Source organism: Diuraphis noxia, unplaced genomic scaffold (assembly GCF_037042655.1).
Source record: "Diuraphis noxia isolate RWA-SAM2 unplaced genomic scaffold, SU_Dnox_SAM2 contig0003, whole genome shotgun sequence".
In the NCBI taxonomy this organism is placed as follows: Eukaryota; Metazoa; Arthropoda; class Insecta; order Hemiptera; family Aphididae; genus Diuraphis; species Diuraphis noxia.
Window position 1 is genome coordinate 68,937,620 of NW_028301713.1, and position 23,685 is coordinate 68,961,304.

Here is a 23,685-nt window from a genome sequence, read left to right on the forward strand (position 1 = left end):
TGGGAAAAATTACCATTACTTTGTTATGAATAATCGAAAAAAACTGATTAAACTCTTCAAAAAATAAAAATAGACATTTCACTGAATAACAATGACTAAAAACAGAAGTATTGATCTGATAATTGGGTAAATTATAAAGCCATTAAGATACCTGAACAAATTTTCGACCATAACCACCGTTGTTCTTAGCGAACACCGCGAACTGTAAGTTGTCGACTACCTATGCAATATGCAGCTCTCGAAACAAAATGTTCAACGAATAGCGACTAAATCATTTCAAAATGGAATACTTTTCATTCAACACATTGGTTATTTTTGCATTTTGAGACTTCCGTTTTCCCAGTTAAGTTATGCGTTATACCGTATACGTAAGTCAGAAATGTCATCCTCAAAATGGTTACAAATGTTACAATAAATCGAATGTTATTTTTTTTTAATTATTATTATTATACATTCAATCGGAATTAATAAGTGTCTTTATTCTAAAATCTAAACAAATTAGGATTATAGTAAATTAAACAAAATTAACATACTGCAAAGTCTAAACTTCATAACTACTCCAAGTACCGAAACATTAAATATTTCAATATTCAAGTACTTAATTGTAAGATGAGTTTCAGATTTTAGTTTTAAGTTAAATTCCTGTATTTCGTACTTTTAATTTTTGTAGCTTTTAAAAGTGACAAAACATCGACATGCCCATTATAACCTAAATTTTTGATATCTTTTTATGTGAATTAAAATTTTTTTTTTAAATTACAAATGCATATATATTCGGTTTAAATAGAAAATTCGAAAATCTGGAACGACAAAATCTAGAAGAACTTCTCATGTTTATTTTGGTGGAAAAATTATATTTCTACGACTACCCAAAGCTGAGGAATATTTGAAGTACGAATTTATGTTTTTACGGCCAACGCCGAATATTGTTACCAAAACGGCCTCTTAAGCTTTTTGAATTTTGGTTATCATTTGAAAATTTAGTTACCGTGGTTGAGCTACTGTTGTTATCTGATTAGCATCCTACCATCATTATATCGTTTTCATAACTCAACGATTTGAACATGATAACTGATAAGGCACTTTATCACATATTTGATAATATATTTTGTATTTTGTAAATTTTAGAACTTTTTTTTTAAGTTTTTAACGGTTTAATTTTTAAAATCGAAAGAAACAAAAATATAACACATGTAAAATATAGTGGAATAAATAAAAAAGAGTATAACAATTTGAGAATTTAAATTACAGAAATACCACCACCGTAGCCCGCGTAGGTACCATACTACATTACTACCATGTCAATTTAATGTCCGATGGTGCCTCGACGCACCATAATCCATCGTTATCCGTAACCCAAACTTTCCGTGAGTATATCTTATGCGTTATAGTTTTACTAAAAACCCGTATTACTTAGTGCTTAGGATTAGGATAGAGTTGTGTTGTAGGTACTCACTATAAAAAATTAAGATGATGCTAAATCCGTAAAATAACTTACGCCACTACACCAGTGGTTTCAAGCATCAGGTTTTTATAGTGGGTCACGACTCACAAGTGTATAATATACATATTATTAGTACATGATCTTTGTGAATACAAAAAAATATAAATCTTCCCAAAATGATTGATCAGGTAAAAAAAATCGTTGTATGAATATTATAAATTAGAATATCTATTTTTTATTATTTTTGTCTATAATTTAATGTTAATAAAATACGAGAACTATGTTTTCTAACTATAGGTAATACGTTTTAAAGAGTTGCGAAACGTTGAGTTTAAAAATTTTTAATGTTAGGGTTACTGTAATATAAGGTTGGGAACCACGACTAGCCCACGATAGATATTATTACATAGCCATAAAATATTTTTGTTTAACTACTGGTAATTTTCACGTATTTTCTTCAAAATCTTATTAGACTTAGTCTGCATAGACTGTAGAGGTTAAAATTAATCCCTGTAGTGAGTAATGAATAAATATAGTATATATTTATGTGGATCATAATAAATTAATACATTTATATCTATCGGTTCTAAATCGGAAAAAAATATATTTATATAGGTATCAGTCAATATTGTCGATTTGTCAAAAATACGAAATTGTTGAAATTCGTGATTTTTAAAATATTGTTTCCGATTTAAATACAAACAAATTAATACATGGTACCTATATGCATTCTTTAAATTTTGAAAAAGCTAAAATGCAAGCTGTCCAACTGTCAATTATTAGTTATGTCGAATGTTGTAAACATTATTCACGAATTAGTAATTACGAATATACAATAAATTTGAATAGTATGTACTAGTATTGATTATTTACAGTATGTACGTATAATCAATGGTACCTACCTAATAAATAGATTAGTAGAGTCACCGTCTATTATTCGTATTATTATAAATGTCAAAAAACTACGAATTTGTTTGAACCGTGAACCAAGAATACGCGTTTGTAATGTATGAAATTTTGAATTATCATACGTATATCATCATTTTATTCACCGATTATTTAAATAATAACTACCTATACATACAATGTCATATTGAGAGTTTTGTCATTTTGGACTTGAGCTACATGCAATTGTATGTTTTTTCCTTCTCACATATTTGGATTTTTGGCAGTACCTAATCTTTACTAATCATAATAGTTTGAAGTTACTGGCGAATTTTAGATCCTGAACTGAACAATGAATGTATTGACTTGACTATGTTGTGTTTTTGTTGTTTGTGTACACGATAAGTTGTCGGTCGAAATAATGTATCGATTTTCAATTTCAGTTGCTTTTTTGGTTGGAAAGTGAATCTAATTGGTGTATTGGGAAGTTCAAATTTTGAATTCCTAGTAGTTTTCAAAACAAAAACAAATAAAAAATTAAGGAAAAACGGGATTTTTTACCCAAAATCATTTTTTGAGAAAATCGAATTTTGATATTGGCGTAACTCTACCGTAGGTAGCCTTACCTAACTGTAGACACATGCAATTTTCACTAAATATTTATACTGACATTTTCTATAATTACTTGATAACATTTTCAAAACATTTCAAATCTTTTTAAGTTATTTATAGACATTTAAAATGTTCAATCATTTTAGTTTTTTTTATATAAATTACAATAAAAGTTTATTCGGTGGGTACAAAAGCTTCAAAATTTAATACAAGAGTCTAAATAATTGTTACAAAGACAATCAAAAAATATTAAAAATAAAAGTTCAACATTTTTTTCAAAATAAGCATTTAAAATTCGAATTTTGACAAAATACGTAAAAATCACGAAAATTCACAATTTATTTTGAGTTCGAAATTCATAAAAATGTATTTTTTTTAAATTTAAGGTTTAAAAATTCAATACAAGATTCTTCATGGGTTTGTCTTTTTTTATTAAATAAAAAATATCTGCCGGAAAGTCAAATTCTTATGAGCATTATATTCACTCAATTTCTCTTGTACCGATATTCATATTTTTTTGTTATTTAAAAACGAATAACTGTAGAAACTTTAAATTTATACCAAATGTTCATTTATTATCAATTACTTGATAATATTTTCAAAATATTTTAACTATGTTGCTACATTTGAAATTTTTCTTTTTTTAGTATTTTATTCTATAAATGTCAATAAAATGGTATTCAATTGGTCAAAAAACTTGAAAATTTAATACTAGGTTCCCCATAAGTTGATATAATATCAGTTGGAAAATATTAAAAATATTAGGCACGTTTATTTTTATAACCATTTAAAGTTAAGTTTAGTTGTTAAAAATTTATAAAATGTTTGACTTTTATAGCTAAAGATTGAAAATTTAAAACAAGGTTCCAAGTAAGTAGTTAATTCTATGAAAAAAAAATCTAAGTTCAGATTTGTATGAAATTACATATTAAATAACCAAGAATAACAATTTTAGTTATATTATTGTAATTTATAAATATTATTCACGGGAACTTAAAATTTCTAGAGTATGCTTTATATTCTAATTGAAATAGGTAGTGTCGTTAATGACTTATTTTAATACTGTATAATAAATTGTATATACCTACTATGAAAATGACTGAGTGAGTCGGGTGTATCGTGAATTTTATTTGATTAATTTGGAATTTATTTTAAAAGTACCTAATTTTAGATTCTGAACGAAGTGATGAATGTATTGATTTTACAATGATGTGTGTGTTTTTTTTGTGTGTGTCTGTGTACAGCATAACTAGTCGAAATAATGCTTCGATTTCAAACTTTGGGGGTGGTTTCCGATGTAGAATTGAAGATCCTTGGTGCATTATAGAGCTCAAAAACAGTTTTCAAAAAAATCGCGAAAAACAAAAAAAAAATGACAGAAAAACGGGAATTTTTACGCAAAATCAGTTTTCGACCAAATCGGTTTTTTTATATGGTTGTCATTCAAAAACTAATCACTGTAAATACTTGAAATTTTCACCAAATGTTTATGTTAGTGTTATCTATATACAGTTTAATTTTCAAAAATTTTTGACTTTTTTTGAGTTATTTATAGACCACTGAAATTTTCAATTTTTTTGAGAATTTTTTTTTTGAAGTGTTGGTAAAAAAATGTTGGAATTAAAAATCGTAAATCACAATTTTTTTTAATAAGCGTTTACAGTTCAAAATTTTACGAAATCTGTCGAAAACGCGAAAATTTGCAAGTAATTTTGAAGTTGAAAAATCATAAAATTGTTTTTGTTTATAACTAAGGATTAAAAACACAACACTAAGTTTTCCTTTAAGTAGCTATTATAGAGAAAACTCGAAGCATCATTATAGGAAAAATTTTAAGTGCGTTTGAATTTTAACTTTTTACGAATTAGCGTAACGATAACGATTTATCCTGAAACGATTTTAAATATTTGTTATTGTTCAAAAAGTATAAGTCGTAGATACTTGAAAATTTTATCAGTTATTAAGATTGGCATTTTCTTTACATGATTTAATTTTCAATTTGTCTGAAAACATTTTTTTGAAGTGTCAATAAAATATTTTTGGCCCTATCAAAATACTTGAAAATTTAATACAAACTTCCTTATAAGTTATTCTTATAGTGAATAAAAACATTATAAGAATACATAGGCACAATTTTTTTTTTAATTAGCATTTGAAATTCAAATATTGACAAAAATTCGTCAAAACCATGAATTTTTTTTTGTGTTTGTCATTACGTTATGGGGCAGTAAAAATGCATTGACTTTTAACTTCAGTACCTTGTTAAATCAGAAAGTGAATCTAGTTGATACTTTGAGGGATCAAAACTAGAAATTCTTAATATTTTTCTAAATAATCAGGATAAATAAACTAAAAATTAACGGAAAAACAGGAAATTTTACGTACAATCAGTTTTCGACGAAATCGATTTTGATTTTTGATGTAACATTAAAACGAATGACCATTGATACATTACATTTTCACTGAATGTTTATATAAGTACCTATATTCTATCCACCATGAAATTTTTAAAAATTTTGACTTAAGTTTAACTATTCATAGGTATATGCAATTTTCAATCATTATTTTTTTTTTTTTTAAATTAAAATCGATAAAAATTTATTTTTTCGGTAGAAAATCTTGAAAATTTAATACAAGGCTCTTAATATATTATTACAATATCAGTTAAAAAATAAAAGAAATTCATTTTTACAATTTTTTTTTATAAGTATTCAAAGTTTGAATATTGACAAAATACGTAAAAATCACAAAAATTCACAAATTATTTTAAGCTAGAAATTCATTAAAAATTTTCCTTTTTTTAACCAAGATTTAAAAATTTAATATAAGATTCCTTACAAGTTTTTCAATCTTTATCACAAAAAAAATGTCCACTGGAAATGCAAATTAAATTAAATAAAGATACATTTATAAATCGATTACTTCCTAAAATATATTATTCTTTAATGTTAATCGCAAAAAAGAAACTATAATCTCAACATATGGCATTACGTGAAAACATTTCAATAACAATTGATGAAATAAAAGAAAAAATTCAAGCTATTCCTGGAGTGAAGCGAGGACTACACTTCAAACAAATAAAATGTGATTTTTCCAATAAAAATAAAGATCTGGTAATTCTACCACAAATTAATGCTATACTATTAAGCGAAAACGTTCAACTTGATATTTATCATTATCAAGACCCAACAAGTTGTCTTGTTACTTAGTTGTTTCAAAAATGCCCCAACCACTTCGGTTGGCTTCGAACGATAGTCGTTTTTAGCATCTTAAAATATATTGACCAATAAACGTCATAGTTTTACTGAAGAAAAACTGGGATGAGTGTATGGTTAACAAAAAAAAATATTTTAACTTATATTTTATAATATATTTTTACAATATTTTAATATAAGTACCAATATTATAATATTGTATGCATTTGTGATGTAAATAATTGAAATTGTCTTTTTTATCAATTTTTTTTTTCATTTTAATAATAAATACATATTTTTAAATATACAGTAAAATCTCTCTATAAGACTATACATAATTGACCGTCTATTTTAATGGAATCCTCCTTATGACGCGCGGGTAATGTCATTAGGCCCAGTACAAAAAATATATGCAATTTCTATCTCTTTATAACCGAAAAATGTTTGATCCCGCATGCGATTCCGTTATATAGAGATTTCACTGTATATCAATTATATTATCAATTTAAAAGACCTTTTTTTAATATCATTGAAATATAAAAGTAGTGACTTAAATAATTGAAATTATATTGCATAAAAACCCTCGCTCCACCAATAATATTAACTTATTTAGTTAATATGATTTATAATTGGATAAGCTAATATTGATTAGGAACATTTTTGGTACTGAACCGTATTAAAGGATTATAGTAAAGGATATTATACGATCTAATTCTCAAAATTATACCTTAAAATTTATACTCTTATAATTTAAGGAAATAACGAATATAGTATAATATTATAAACCTAATTTTTTTTCTAAAAAACAGTGCATCACGACTGACAAAACCTAAAAGAATTGAACCATGATGTAAAGTAATAAGTATCTACTGCTAAATACATGGACCATTACGTGTAAATTATATATTTCCATATTCCATAATACCTAGTTATTGCAGTCTCGTAGATTCAGTAGGTAAGTAATAACTACTATTACTACTAATAACTTATAAATATTAGGTTTATGTTTAATAGAAGCTTAAAAAATATTAAAATATTAACGATATTAACAATAATAACAAACCGAGCATGCTATAACGGGCCAATAATCATTCTTATAATTTTTGGACCTTGTCCAAGTGTCAAATTCAGAATATTGTCCTGAACCTAAAACGTATGTATAGAATTTTTCTTGTTTTTTGGATTTGAGCTAATGATGTTCCAATGTATGTCTCGTATATATGATGAGTACATAGGTAATAATTACCAAATTTAATGACTTCACAATCAGAACTCGCGTAAATTATCTCCTATTTCCGTCTTACTAATTTGCGTTCATGTTCAGCAGAACCAATATTGTGTTGTTAGCTTTTATAGTGAAGTAACGCGTGTTATCATTTATCAATGTGTAAGTAGGTGTAAGTACCTATGTAAAATATTACAACATTGGAATGATCATGCATCATAATTGATGTACCTATAGAAATAAAAATATTGATATTTCAGTTCCTAATTGCATAGGATATTTGGTTAGATTCTTGTGGATTTGCCTAACTATTGGCTATTTAATATCCAATAAACTGAAATAATTAATTTAAAATATATTTTATATGCATATAGGTCTAGGCATAGTCTAGGTACGTCTATCAAAAATAAAAAATATTAAATGTAAAAGATTAGGTATGGTAATACCATTGAGTATAGATAGTATATATATATATATATATCTATACTCAATGGTAATACTGTCGAATGGATGCTATTAAATACATACTACAGTGAAACCTCTCTATGACGGAATCGCATGAGACCAAACAATTTTTCGGTAATAAAGAGTTTCCTGTCATAGAGAAGTAGAAATTGCATATATATTTTGCACTGAGATTATTGACATCTTAAGGAGGACTCCGTTTAATATAAAGCATCCGTTATAGAGAGGTTTTACTGGAATAATAACCTGAATTCTTACCTGTTAAGAATACGCCACACCCGCATGTGTTGTTTCCGTCTTATAAGTGCGTAATATAAAATATAAAATTATTATCTTATGTAATTAAATCTTAAAATATTTATAACTCTCTTTGAAATTAAAATATAATAAAAAGCCTTGGTGAAAACCTTGATGTTACCTTTAATTTTTATAAGAAGTCAATTCACTCTAAATTTAAACTGCTGAGCATAAAACTTGTTAAATGTTACGCACTTGTAAGACGAAGACAACATAATATGCGGGTGTGGCTTTCTGTACGATTATGTATATCATGTTTATTGCCTTCAAATAATTGGGACTATATTTGGCACTATGAGAATAATTAAACCTCGTGTGGAATTTTCTAAAACTAAATTGTATGATGTATATAGTTGCTCTTTAATTTTATACGTAATTATAACTTTATAATTTATAGATAACATGTTTTTTTTCATCGTAGATATAAAAGTATGTATTTTTTGAAATTTGATCTAAAATTATATCTACGTATCATATAGGCAATGGTAACTATTCTATACATATAATACATTATAATTGATAAGCAGAGGTAAATACAAGTACAAACACTATGGACAATTAACTTTATAATAATAATTTCTTAAATTATAACAATATTTTGTTTCTTATTATAGGTAGTTATTTATAATTTATTTACTTTAATTGAGAAACTATAGGTATACCTACCTAGATAATAATACTAAAATGAACTTTGATATAATTTCTAATCATGATAAAGAAAATTCATTTATTTTAATTATTAATCCGAACATATTCATATACTATAATGTATACATATTGTTTAGGATTTAGTATTTAGTTGTTTTACTTTTATAGTAAAACGTACTATACGTTATCTATTTATAAAATGACATTAAGCATTTTTAACAGAAATATTAATCATTCCAATTCTTTGCAAGCTAATAAAATATTATACAACGCATTAATGTAGAATTTATTATTTATTTTCAAAGAACCAATTTCATGCTAAAACTTCTTTAAACACACGAAATACAATCAATAACGGTTGAGGAAAATAAATTTGTGTTTGACATGATAAATTCTCATTGAAAAGTTTACGGTATACCTAGACCACTAGCGTGATAGGTTGGCGTAAATTTTTTTATTGACATGATATTATTTTCTCTATTTTAAATTTTTCAGAAAAGTTTATCGATTTACCAACAGTTCTTGTTATATTTAATATGTGAAAGCCAATATAATATAACTGCGAATTTAACGTATAATGTATGTAAGATCAAATTAAATACAACATAATATACGATGTAGGTATTATCTATAACAGTAGTTGGCAACCTTTTTTTGACACCTCGGTCATATTCATAATTAAAAAGAGTTCGCGTGCCAGATTCAAATTCAAATTTTGTACTACAAATACTATAAAATGTGAAAATTACAGTTTTTAATGGAAATAACAACTGTTTGGTGAAATACTTAATGTATTTTTCATTGTTTATTATTTTTTAAATTTCCACATTAAAATTACTAGTGCCCGCTCAAAATACATATATGGTGGAGATGGTCATCACTCCAGTAATTTATTAGAAGAGGTAATTTATCTTGCTATTATTAATAATACATTGGGTTGTTAAAGCCAAGACCGGCTTGGCGCTGCAGTAATTTGGAATAGCGCGAAATTCATGTAGGTGCGAAATTTCTAGCCCCTGCTCAGTTTTCTCAGCAGCATAGACTTACATAATTTTATAAGTTACACAGACCCGCTAATAAAACAAAATTCGTAAGTTATAGCTTACTTTTTAATTTATATTCGTACCTATTATGCGGAAGCTATAGACAAATATTATTTCCCACAGTTTTCTGATGGCCTCCGAGAAAGAACCTCTAATATGCATATCCCGCGGTGTTCAAGTCGTCATTATATATCTGGTATAAAAGTTACAATAAATAACATACGGTTAATCCGATAAATAAAAAAAAAAGCGGGTAAGTGGATGTCGCTCTGCTGTAAAATTAGGTGGTGGGGTGGACCTCTGACTATGGCAGGTTAGATTTGAATGCAATGATAGGTATCATTGTATATACGAAAAACGATTCTGAACGGAGATGATTTGTCAGTCTAGGATGTATTATATTTAAATATTGTCATATATTTTGAAACAAATATTTTATTTTTCAATTAGGACGCATTTTGCATAAGGCATGGTTAAACAATTTTTCCAAAAAAATTGCATGTAGACATGTAGTTATCATAATTCATAATACCTTATATATACGAATACCTGGTTTGAGGATAAATCGTTATCATTACCCGATTTCATAAAAATTTAAAACTCAAACGCTCAAAACATTTTTTCCTCTAATGACGCTTCAAATTTTCATTATAGCTATTTGAAGCAAAACTTAATGTTGAATTTTTTAACTTTAGATATAAATACAAACAATTTTTTGAATTTTGAACTACAAAATAATTTGCAAATATTCATGGTTTTGACGAATTTTTGTCAATATTTGAACTTCAAATGCTAATAAACAAAAGTTGTGCCTATATGTATTCTTATAATTTTTTAATCACTATAAGAATAATTTATGAGGAACTTTGTATTAATTTTCAAGTATTTGATAGGACCAAAAAAATTTCAGTTGTCTATAAATATCTCAAAAAAGGTCAAAATATTTTGAAAATTAAATCATGAAAAGAAAATGCCAATCTAAATAACTGGTAAAATTTTCAAGTATCTACGACTTATACTTTTTGAATAATAACAAATATTTAAAATCGTTTGAGGATAAATCATTATCGTTACGCTATTTCGTAAAAATTTAAAATTCAGACGTACCTATTTAAAATTTTTCCAATAATGATGCTTCGAGTTTTCTCTATAATAGCCACTTGAAGGAAAACTTAGTGTTGTGTTTTTAATCCTTAGTTATAAACAAAAACAATTTTATGATTTTTCAACTTCAAAATTACTTGCAAATTTTCGCGTTTTCGACAGATTTCGTAAAAGTTTTAAGTATAAACACTTATAAAAAAAATTGTGACTTACGATTTTTAATTTTTTTTTAGCTACAATAAGAACAATTCATAAGGAACCTTGTATTAAATTTTCAAGTTTTTTTGGTCATCCAAAATTTTTTTACCGACACTTAAAAAAAAATTCTCATACAAATCGAAAATTTCAGTGGTCTATAAATAACTCAAAAAAAGTCAAAATTTTTTGAAAATTAAACTTTATATAGATAACATTAACATAAACATTTGTTGAAAATTTCAAGTATTTACAGTGATTATTTTTTGAATTACAACCATATAAAAAAATCGATTTGGTCGAAAACTGGTTTTGCATAAAATTTTCCGTTTTTCTGTCATTTATTTTTTTATTTTTTTGAAAACTGATGGAAAACATTTACTTTTGACCTTTATAATGCACCAAGGATATTCACTTTTACATCAGAAACCACCCCCAAAGTTTGAAATTCAAGCATTATTTCGACTAGTTATGCAGTACACAGACACAAAAAAAAACACTCACACATCATTGTAATATCAATACATTCATCACTATCCGTTCAGAATCTAAAAGTAACTAAAATGTTCGTTTGAATATAAAATTAAAATTCTAATTTAAAATAAGTATAACTACAAATCGGTGAACATATATTTATTTTTATTTTATTTTTTTTGTGACAATATATGAAATAATAACGAGAAATCTCATTTTCAATGTTCAATTGTGTGCCATAAAAATTGAAAATCATATACATTATCAGCTGTAATTATAATTTTCAAATTGTCGTGATTTTGTTTAAATTGCCGTATAAGTATTCTATCCAATAAAGTGAACAGAGCAGGACGGATTGGTATATGTATCGGCCTGCAATTTACATAATATTCACTGGGCCAAAAATACATCTAACATTTTATCTAGCTTTAATATGTTAATAGGTGGCGACTGCTAATCATATTTTAAACATGAATTTATTTGCACCCACACGCATACGATCGGCACAAATTTCAAGCGACCTACCGAGATTTTCCTTTTCTTGGTAGCTGGCTTAACTAATCTGCCACTGATACTGAACTATATTACACTGTATAATACAGCGGAACCTTGATAACACGAATCGGTTGGGGGCGAAAAAAAAGTTCAAGTTATTGAAAATTCGACTTATAAAGGTTCGAGTTATCGAGGTTCCGCTGTATTTATACATAATAATTATGCTACATTGTAAATCGTTCATAGTTAATAAAACATATTAATTTACATTATAATTATTTTTAAAGATTTTCTTTTATGATTATTTATTTATGTATCTAAAAAAAGTAAGTTCATGACTTCATGTTAAAATGGTAAGATTTGCATGTGGTATTTTAAAAAATAATAGTACCTGCGTGTGTAATGTGTATCAAGTAATTATACAAATAAATATTGGATTTTTTACCAAACTTTTATTCTGACTTTAATAATTCTTTCGAACTTTTATTCGCCAGACTTTTAGGTACAATATCAGCTGATAGACATCCTGATATTTTAGGAACTATTTTTAAAAACAATTCTAATAATGTGATATACAATAGTATAATCATTAAATCTTTTGCAATTAACTATGACATTATAAATTTATTGAAAACAATAGGTATTAAATATATTATGTTTACCTAGTACAATAGTTAGTAGTTTTTAATAAGAATCTAAACCTTTAGAATAATTCCTTTTTGAACTGTAAGAAAATTTAGCGAAAATGACTCATTTTTATACGTTATGTAGAATTATACCTATATACATAATACACACACACATATATATATATGTATGTAAATTCTTAAAGCCGGTTTTTTACAAATAATTTTCATTTGCTTTTTTTAATATTTAGAGATACATTGATCTTATTCTTGTGTACCCGTAGTTTTGCTGCAATTTGCCGGTGAGTTTTGTATTGGAACTTAAATGTACTCTCTTAGTTTCAAATTATTATGAGTATTAACACCAAAGACTAATGAGTATAATGATCATATTTAGTACCTAACCCGCAAAGGCAGATAAATGTCTTTAAAAATTATATTTATATACATAATATATTATATAAACATATTATGTCATGACTCATAATATATTAAACTGCGTTTTGGATTTGGTCATTTGGAAATGGTGTTAAACGCACAGACAAAAAAACATACTCACACTAAAAATAATAAATACCAGATTAAATATTTATGTCACTCAATCGCTAATGCCTTAATACTAGGTTGTTAAAATAAATGTATACATCCGTGGCTCACAGCTCAGAATATCAAATAACGAATTTTCATCTTATTATTTTAGTCATTATTTCGTGATTAAAAAAATCTTGGAGTCTGCAGGAAGATTTTCGCCAATAAGTAGGAGTTTAATTATTTTAGGGTAATTTTAAACTATTTACACTGTTTATTTGCATATTATATAGGTATGTCAGTTTTGATTTAAGTTAATTCTGGGAATAATATAAATATATGATATTAAAATAATAATCACCACATACACAATATGCATAATACATTTTTGCAAAAATCAGTTCGATCTACCGAAACAAAACCTTACCGATTGGAAAATGAGTCCCCAATAAAGTTAATACAAAATATTATATAAAATATAAATAATATAATATACATCGAAATTAAAAATAGAGGCGGACAGTCTCCGTTCTGAATGGTTTTTCGTAAGCAATTATTTATCAGTTTATCACGCATACTGCATAGTAAGTCAATGACGAAGTACACGCAAAACCTACTATACAGCAAATCGACTTCTCTAGTTTTTACAATATTTATTGCCTTATTGGTATAATTGTTGTTTTGACTAAAACTAAAACAATTACATTTGCGTCAATAATTTGATAGTAAAAACCATCAAAGTTTTGCCATCTATAATAAACTGAGTTCGTGATATTCCGTAAAATTCGAACACGCAATTCTGTAGAATACTAACACTTTTTATATATCATATTATTACATTGCGTCAAAATAAAACTAAAATCCTTGAATGTGAAGGGTAAACTTTTTGAACTTTGACATTTTATTATTCGAAATCTGTTCCTCTATTTACAGTATAGCATATAGATAGATACACTCATATTTATTTTTATTGGTAAATAAATAATTATTAATAATAACAATAGTAATTAGTAATATTCGTAATTTTATGTACATACTCGTACTTAATAATAATATAATACATAATAATTAAATATAGTCTATTAAATTATTTTTAAATATGAGAAAATCAACAAAAAAATACTCTCCTATTTTGTTATATATATATGAAATACAAATACACTATATGCATATAACACTTAATTTTAATAATCGTACGTACATAATATCCTACCTAAGATACTTATTAGTTATTATAATTAGTTGCAAATAGATGATTCCTGCTTGAATCCCGCTATTTTGGTATAATAGTATTTTATATTTAAAATATTTACTCATTTGTTTATTAAATTTGAAGGTATACTACTGTATGTATTTAATTTATCATGAAGTTTAAAATGTTATTTGATGTTATTAAATCTCTGAATCCCCGACGTAGTTTTACAAAAGGCGATTTGCATAAATGTCATGTCCAACAAAACATATTTAATAACGCAACTATTAGGTAATTCAATTCTTATTTGTTTAATGCATTAATGATCATAAATTATTATTATTCGATATAATTTTGAATTTCTTATTGACATCAATTTTTTTCTACATATTTTATGTAGGTACTAACACATAAATTGTCATGAGTCATTGTTCTAAATAGAAAAAAACAATACGTAATCCAAGATGCAGACTTTATACATTTGAATTGCACTTGATCTCATATTAACTACTTATATATCGGTCATCGTTATTAGTCAAATGCTTATAATTTGTAAGCGATTATCTTATTCATCAATTGTGATAATAATCTGGTCAGTCTAGAGCAATAATAACTGATAAAATACACGTTGTCAAAAATAATTCCTAATTAGAATTAAACATCAATATCTTTAACTGTGAGTAGATTAAACATGTTGAAACGAGAAAAAAAATTTCAATTAGTTATTTGCAATCTTAATACCATTATTTTAAAATGTAGTTATATTGTCTAACGTGTAGAACAGTTTTATTTATCGCAAAAACCAAATAGATAATATTACGTTTAATTAAAAATTATTTTTTCCAATAATGACTACATGGTAAATGGTAATTATTATTATTTCTGAGAGTAATTACTATTAAGCATACATCAATCTAAAATATAACATAAATGTAACTTAATATCATTTTACTTTTCAAATAATTATTTAACAAAGTCAACTATTTATGGTAATGAATAATAAATTATGAATTATGATAATAAAATATATAAATTAACGAAATTGAATTGTATAAACACACATATTTATATTAAATAATTCATGGGGTTATGAGTGTTGTGACATTCATTTTTCAATCGATTCATCATTTCAGTAAAATGTTATAGGTAATTAAAATAACGATGACATTGGAGTGTAAAAGTTATATGATAGGTATATATTATTTATTTACTTTTTAAAGTCGGGAATTGGTTTTACGTTTCAGTCAAATCAATGGTCTGCAGTCTGCAAATGTTACTGATTTTAGTATATTCATATAGTCTATAGACGTTGATAAATATTGATGAATTACGGTTTTGTTATCAATAAAAACTTATTAGATCTGTAACCTAATGCGTAGCCCATGGCGAAAATGTTTTCGAAAAAAATATGCGCACATTTGGTTACATAAGCTATAAACACGCGCTTGAACGCGATAATGAATAATGTGTTATGCTGCAGTGTGTGCCGGCTTGTATGTGTGTGCATGTGCGCGAGTGTGTATTGCGGAAAACGATTATAACGAATATGGGTAGCTTAAAAAAGTAATGAAAAGAAAAATCGGTCACGTGAGAAAAAAAAGAAATGAAAAGGCGGAGTCGAACCCATTAATGAAAATCCCCGAAAACGAGTGTGGTGACTGGTAAAAGCGGGGGGGGGGGGGGGGGGGGGTAAAACGTAAAACGGGCGTACGCGATAGCGGTGTATTATTATATTTGCATTTTGGCGGTACCTTAATGTTTATAATATATTTTTTAGATACAAATCGTTATGCTTTTCGTCTTTTCACACGAACACGACTGCCCGACAGCCGGTCGTCGCTGTTACTCCACCCCCTCTCCGACCCACAGCTGTCTAATCGCCGCCGCGTCTGCCTACCGTCGACGCGCGCTACCGCCGAGTTTTTCAAACGAAACGTCCTCGTTGCCATGTGACACATTGCAAGCGCGCGTCTAGCCGTCGTCGTCGTCGTCGTCGTCAGTACCAGTTACAGGTTTGCGTGCACATACGAAATATTATTATTGTTGTAAAACGTTTTATCGATTAGGTTCGTAACAATTTTTCCCTTCTGTGTTTTTCAGATATCTCTTCGAAATCACACGCACACACGCGTCATAATACATTATTATTTACAAGCGTACACGGTGAGTAGTGGCGGCGCCGCGCCGTTCGGGTGCTCTCGTCGACGACCGCAGTAAAAATAGACATTCGACATTTCGACGCGGTCACGCTGACCACGCGACAACGACGAGCGGGAAATTTGCTACGCCGTTGACGCACACATCACTCGCAGCAGGTACAACCACCGGCTGGCGGTTCGACGAACAACCATAGACACGCCGAGCTCGCGGCACCGGCACCATTATGGACGCTTGCTTTAGCGCCTTCGACAAGGACGGGTAAAATAATACGTCATGTTTAACTACCGTGTGCTGTGCTCAGTGCATTATTATTTTATTGTGTAACTAGGAATACAATCGCTTCGACGTCATGGTATTGTTTAGAATTTTTTCCCTCCGTAAAATTAGCCCCTAAAAATCTCTTTGCGCCCGTATCGGCCCTCGTTGCACGCCCCATGACATGTACCCGCGGGTGATGGAATTTTATGGGAAAACAATTTAACCATAATATTATCACCTGTTTTTATTATAAAAATAAGAGGGGAAAAGCTTCTCGAATTAGTGGTAGCCCCTCTCCGGGCTCTCCTACAGGCTATCCCGACTCTTTGCTCCTGTCTCCTGTATTTTTTTTTCGCACGCTGATGTTCGCTGTATATTTAATCACTTATAATGATTTTTATTATAATTTTGTATCATTAATTAGTCTTCACCGAGTTCAATGACAGTTATTGTGATAGATACTTAAACTAGAAATTCGTTGGTCCAAACTGGTGTAAAGTTATGCCACATGGTACAAATACGTCATATCGGTGTGCTTTTTGTTAACGCCGGTTTGGGTGAACGATTTTGTCGTCTTCAACGTGGCTCTTAAAATGTTATACTTCTTACTATTTATGATTACAAAAATACAAATAATGATGGATTTATTAATAAATATCAGTCTGATGATTTTGTAGGGTTAGTAGATAGGTAATCATAATATGATTCGAGATATTCAGTAATTCAGATATTGAACAACCGATTTGATTGTTTATGAACTGACAAAATAATATGATTTATTCTATTTAATATTATATAACTACTGAAGTATATTTTGACCTTCTAAATAATTTAATCGCCAGAGATACCTATTTATTTAATTAAATATTTTTATTGTAACTTGCGAACATATTAATTATTTTAATTATATCTGTATCGTAATCTGATAAATTATTAAAAGGAGTCTGATGTGCACGGTAATTAGCCGCAGTAACTATTGTGTGCTGCTTTCAAGCATAATCCGACGTCACTAGCTCCCGGATGGGTGACCACCCGGGTTTTCTGAGATTAATCCTCGTCCCGTAAACAGCACATACCGCTAACCGTAGCCCTCTCCCACACACAAACAAAATACTAATGACCATAGTTTTCAAGGCTTAAGACTATTAAAAAAATTAACAATGATATTTAAACTTTCTATTTAATAACGCAGATATAAGTACCTGCTATTAATCTGATAAATTATTTTAAAACACAACACAATTTTAGTAAGGGTTAATAACTTAATTGTATGTATAATAAACTTTATTATTATTGTTGTTGATATTAGTTTTATTAATTATTAACAAACAGTTATATTTTTTTTTCATATAGCAGTATTTTTAAGCAATTTACATCCAAAAGTAATAAAGGTATGTCAAAAAAAAAAAAATAAAAAAATATTGGGCCCAGCTACTTTTTGCCAGTGATAATTTAAGCTGACATGGTTGGTACCAAACTACTGAATCTTAAGTGGTGTGAGACCGCGACAATTTATTAGCAAAAGCTTATATTTATTAAAAATTCTAATGAATAGGTATTATAATACAGTAATCGTTTATTTGGTATAAAGAGGTACTCAACAATATTTTATATCTATATGTGGTATCTCGAGGCGTTGTATAGCTGCATCATGGTATAATAGCGGTATGATGTTACCTACTTATTACCGGTTATTTGAGCGCCTGCGAATTTTTAGATTTTACAACACGATAATTGGCGAAATTTTAAATTTTTATCTTAGGAATTTATGTCTCATTTTTCTTCATTGTTGTCTCGCCCTATCTCGGCTATTATTTTTACAATAAATCATTCACACCTACAAATACCCATCATGCAGTGGCTTTAATTACATCCTGCCTTTCTTTTTTAAACATTATATATTTCACGTATTGTACGTATTCTCCGTGCCCTTTACCTATATTCATACATAAACATTATATTGAACCATTATACCAAATATTCAAGGATTTACGGTCACATATTATTCTGACGAGAATAACACGCCTTCAACTGCACAATAAGTATGTATACCTGCTCAGTATAGTCAGTGTAGTATATATACCTACTCCTATTAGTTATTTTATGTTAAGCATAAGTATAGTATATTGTATATGATGCCTATGATGGTATATGTATAGTTTGAGTATCTTCAATCTATAATAGGTACCTATACTATAGTACCTATATACGACACGTGACCTACGTGTGTATTTTTTGAATTGTTATTGAGCTTGACATATTAGATATTTAGCTATTTAGCTGTATTTCAGAGAGTAATATTGTATTTATTTTTGTTAAACGATATACCTATTCTGCAGCACAATCATAGGCGGTCCTACGGGTGCAACCACTGCAGCCTGTGCTGCACCTAACATTTCAACCGTCCTCAAGTTTTTTTTTTTTATCAGTTGACATAATAATATTAATTATAATTATTCATAACTGTTTATAAAAATAAATAAGATTTAAAAGTCCAAGTAGAAAAAAGTGGGTAAGTCGTGGATGTCGCTCTGCTGTACTGTAGGTTACAAGTGGGTTACTGTAGTGGATGGAATTAAATTTGAATCTAATGATATTATATCATTGTATACGAAAAACGATTCTGAGCGAAGACGGTTTATCTGTCTAGGATATATTATAGATTATTAAAAATTTTCAAATCTTAAATTTAAAAAGAAAAATTTTTATAAATTTCTAGTTTAAAATAATTTGCGAATTTTCGTGATTTTTACATAATATGTTGTCAAAATTCAAACCTTGAATGCTTGTAAAAAAAAATTAAGACTACGAATTTATTTTATTTTTCAATTGCTATTGTAAAAGTATGATAGGAGCCATGTATTCAATTTTCAAATCTTAGATATAAAATGAAAATTGTTTATGAATTTCTAGCTTAAAATAATTTACGAATTTTCATGATTTTTACGTATGTTATCAAAATTCAAACTTTGAATGCTTATAAAAAAAAAAACTGTGACTATGTAGTATTTCTTTTATTTTTCAACTGCTATTGTTAAAATATGTAAGGAGCCTTGTATTAAATTTTCAAGCTAACAAATAAATTTTTATCGATATTAAATAAAAAACTAATAATGATCGAAAATTTCAAATGCCTACAAATAGTTCAACTTAAGTCGAACATTTCATGTATCTATGGTCATTTGTTTTAAAGTTACATCAAAAACCAAAATCGATTTTGTCGAAAAATGAGTGTGCGTAAAATTTCCCGTTTTTCCCTTAATTTTTAGTTTGTTTTTCTCGATTATTTAGAAAAGTATTGAAAAATTTCTAGTTTTGACCCCCCAAAGTACCAACTAGATTCACTTTCTGATCGAACGAGGTACTGAAGTCAAAAATCGAAGCACTTTTACTGTCCCAAAACGTGATGACAGACACAAAAAAAAAAAAAAAAACTCACATCATGATAAAATCAATACATTCATCGCTCCGCTCAGAATCTAAAATGGAATAAAATGTTGTGTGTGTGCATGTATGTATTTATGTGTTTGGTAATGATATTGGGAATTTGGGGTATAAGTACATAGGTACCTATGTGTATACTAAAATTTAATGTGCTGCACCTGATGTAAATTCCTGGGACCGCCTATGAGCACAATATGCGACATCGATCTTGTCGGTCCTAATATGCATATACCTATAATAAGTAATGAACTAACCACTAACTAATAACGGCCAGTTTTTGTGAAAAATATGGTATCATTTAGATGTTATATTTTATAATTTTATATTATATTCATACAATTTGCAATACTATGTATTCTTACATAAATAGGTTCCCTGAATATTTAAAAAAATTAATAATATTATAATGATTCAACTTACTATAAAGTAGCATCATTATATAGTTCCTAGTAGTTGGTATAATCTTACCAAAAATATCAGTGGTGAACCAGAATGGCCGTGTTGAAATTATTCAAAATTCAAAATAATTCTGTGATAAGAGAAAAATTAAAATAAATATGCTTTGAGTATAAAAAAATGAAAGAAGTACCTATATACACAATATTTTTAAATGTTTGTCATTGAGTATTGACCTTTATACATTGTAGTTAATTTATGTAATTGTATATTAATTATTTGTTTTTTTTTTTTTTTTTGACAGTTAGAAAATGTATTTTAAATGTTACACAAAAAGTTACATTAAACTGTAAAGGTGATTTTGAATAATACTAATTATCTGGATTTTTAAAAAATTATATTATTTTTACTATTTATTATTAGGTATTAATTTTTTTTTAAAGCTTTAATGATCATTGATCATTAAATTAAACACGTATAGGTAAGTCATCGCTTCTGTATATTTATTATTTACATTATTTATACATGCAAAGTATTTAGAGTGTTCACAGTATTTCGATACTCTAAAATCTATTGAACCTTGAGATGTATCGAATATTGATTCACAGTGTACCTATAATTTCTTGGCAACAGCTATATAAGCACTATTTATAGTATAATAGGTGAGTTAATCAGTGCTTTATGAGTTACTTTAAAGGTGGATAATGAATAAAACACTAGCAAATAACAATTCAATGATTTTTATTTTAAGTAAAGAATAATAATTATACTTCTGTATAAAATGACTTAATAAGTAATGTTTTTGATACGATGAATGATATATCTAGATTTGGTGCCTAATTATTTAAAAATGTCGAATTTCGTGGGTCTGTAAAACGTTATTTAGTTTATAAAAAAAGTATTGCATTAGTACTATATGAGTACTAAATAGTTATTTGGATTTAATTTAATATAATTAAGTGGACTGTTGGTGTATTTGACTACCTATATTACATTAATGCGAGTATTTATGTATAAAACCATACATGCATGTATCCTTGCTAATCTAAGCATAATGATCGTTTGAAATTATCCCACAAAAACGTTAATTGATGAGGTATATTTTATATTAATTTTGGGCTTAAACTAAATCAAAATGTCGACTTGAACATATTAAATTTGTGTAAAAGTATTATGGTTAACTATATCATAAGTGACAACTGGAAAGTTTAGTATTAAATATTATATGTATCACAACTTACAAGTTTGTTCTGCGTTATTCCTTATTCGTAGTTAATACAAAATGATTGTCCCGTTTAAAATTTATTGGGATTATGACTTTTTAAGTTTGAATATAAGTTCCTGTAATAAATTGGGTCAAATTAGATATATGATACATAAATATCGATGCGTGACGTCAGAAAATCCAAATGAATAATTATTCAATGCATATATATATATATATGATGTTTTGAATACTTACATTGTAGACAATTTGTAGTCTACATCACTATAGTCGTGCGCACAAGGCGTCGCGCATCGTATAGGTACTGCGGAGCAGTGTGCACCATTAAATATTTATACCTATAGCTACTAATTACTATAAACATCTAGAGCTCTATTTATTTATTTATTTAATATATAGTTTGATTATTTATTTCTATACATCACTGGAGTCTCAAACACTTAATTACTTACACTTAAGTTTTGACCCTAAAACTCTGAAAAAGCGTTCAAAAGAAGCCCAGAAATTAAAATTTACTACGCTATGTTCATGTATGTCGTATGTATGTGTATAAATATGAACTTTGAAGTTTTCATTTAGAGATTACATTGCAGGCGTATAAAACAAGTTATTACATAAAAACTTATTTTACCATATAATCAAATGAAAAATAAACATTGAAAATTAATTATTAATTATTTAATGAAATCGATAAATGAAAGACTAATTTATAATAAAGTTAGTTTTAAACACGCATTTATAAATTATAATAAATCAGTAAATGGTTAGGTCCTACTCCTAAGATTGACTAATTGAATATTTATGACATTCATTGGCATTGTATATGTGGACTATCCGACTATGAACACCTATAATCTATCATAGTCTATACAAATATAGTACATTATATACAAAATTAATTTAAATCAAACAAATGTTGTCTCAGTCTTACTACTCTTAGTAATGCAAAACATAACAAAATAGACGTTTAGAGGAATCCATTTATCTGTTTTTTAATATTAAAATGAATTTCCCTATCATCAAATTAAAAGGTAATAACTCAGGGTACAGTGTAGGCTTTTTTTTATTTTAATTTTAAAACAAGTTATGAGCATTTTAAAATTTCATTGTAATTTTACACATGCGGGTACGAGTACGACTCCTTCTTAATATTACTACTTATTATGCATGGAAATACCAAAATGAATTGATGGGAAACTATTTTCAGGTGTACATCCCCTTAAAATCTTTGTTTTGTTTGCAGCGATGGTTTTTTAAATATCGAAGAATTCGACGGTATCTGCAAAGGACTCTTCCGCAATGACCGCGGAATTGTGTACAGTCTCGATGTCCACACCCTTAAACACATATTTAACATATTCGATACGAAAAGGGTATATAAGGCGGATAATGAATTAGGTAAATAATTATTGAATAATTTTGTTCTCTTGGATTTCAGGACGGTTTAATTGATCGACAAGAATTCGCTATGTGTTGGAATAAGTGGATTAAGACTGTAAGTATAAGATTGCAGAATGACAAAATGTAATGGTCAATAAAATGTAATTTTATTTTTTTATTTTATTCTGTCTATAATAATTTCAGTTGCTTATAGGTGAGGTATTTAAAAATGCTCGTGCAACTTCTGTAAATTCTTCTTTTTTATTTTTATTAGTTATAGCATATATAGCTAATTCGTTAAGACGTTGATACGTATAGTCATAGACTCACTCGTATATAATATATGATATATTCATAATATATTCACTATAGTTTCACTACAGTTGAAATTTAAA

General features: G+C 27.6%; 1 protein-coding gene across 3 annotated transcripts in view; it reads left to right on the top strand.

Annotated features, from left to right (window-relative positions):
• The first annotated feature begins 1,110 nt into the window (after positions 1–1,110).
• The window catches only part of Naam (Nicotinamide amidase), a 28,804-nt gene continuing 6,229 nt past the window's right edge, over positions 1,111–23,685 (top strand). The window contains exons 1-6 of one of the 3 annotated variants that reach the window (XM_015515377.2): positions 1,111–1,367; positions 6,945–7,090; positions 16,205–16,439; positions 16,528–16,845; positions 23,154–23,283; positions 23,349–23,405. In XM_015515377.2, the coding sequence (XP_015370863.1) occupies positions 16,811–16,845; positions 23,154–23,283; positions 23,349–23,405 (222 nt within the window). In that variant the 5' untranslated portion in view covers positions 1,111–1,367; positions 6,945–7,090; positions 16,205–16,439; positions 16,528–16,810. The remainder of the gene's footprint in view (positions 1,368–6,944; positions 7,091–16,204; positions 16,440–16,527; positions 16,846–23,153; positions 23,284–23,348; positions 23,406–23,685) is intronic. The other 2 variants (XM_015515376.2, XM_089224606.1) reach the window with 2 other exon arrangements.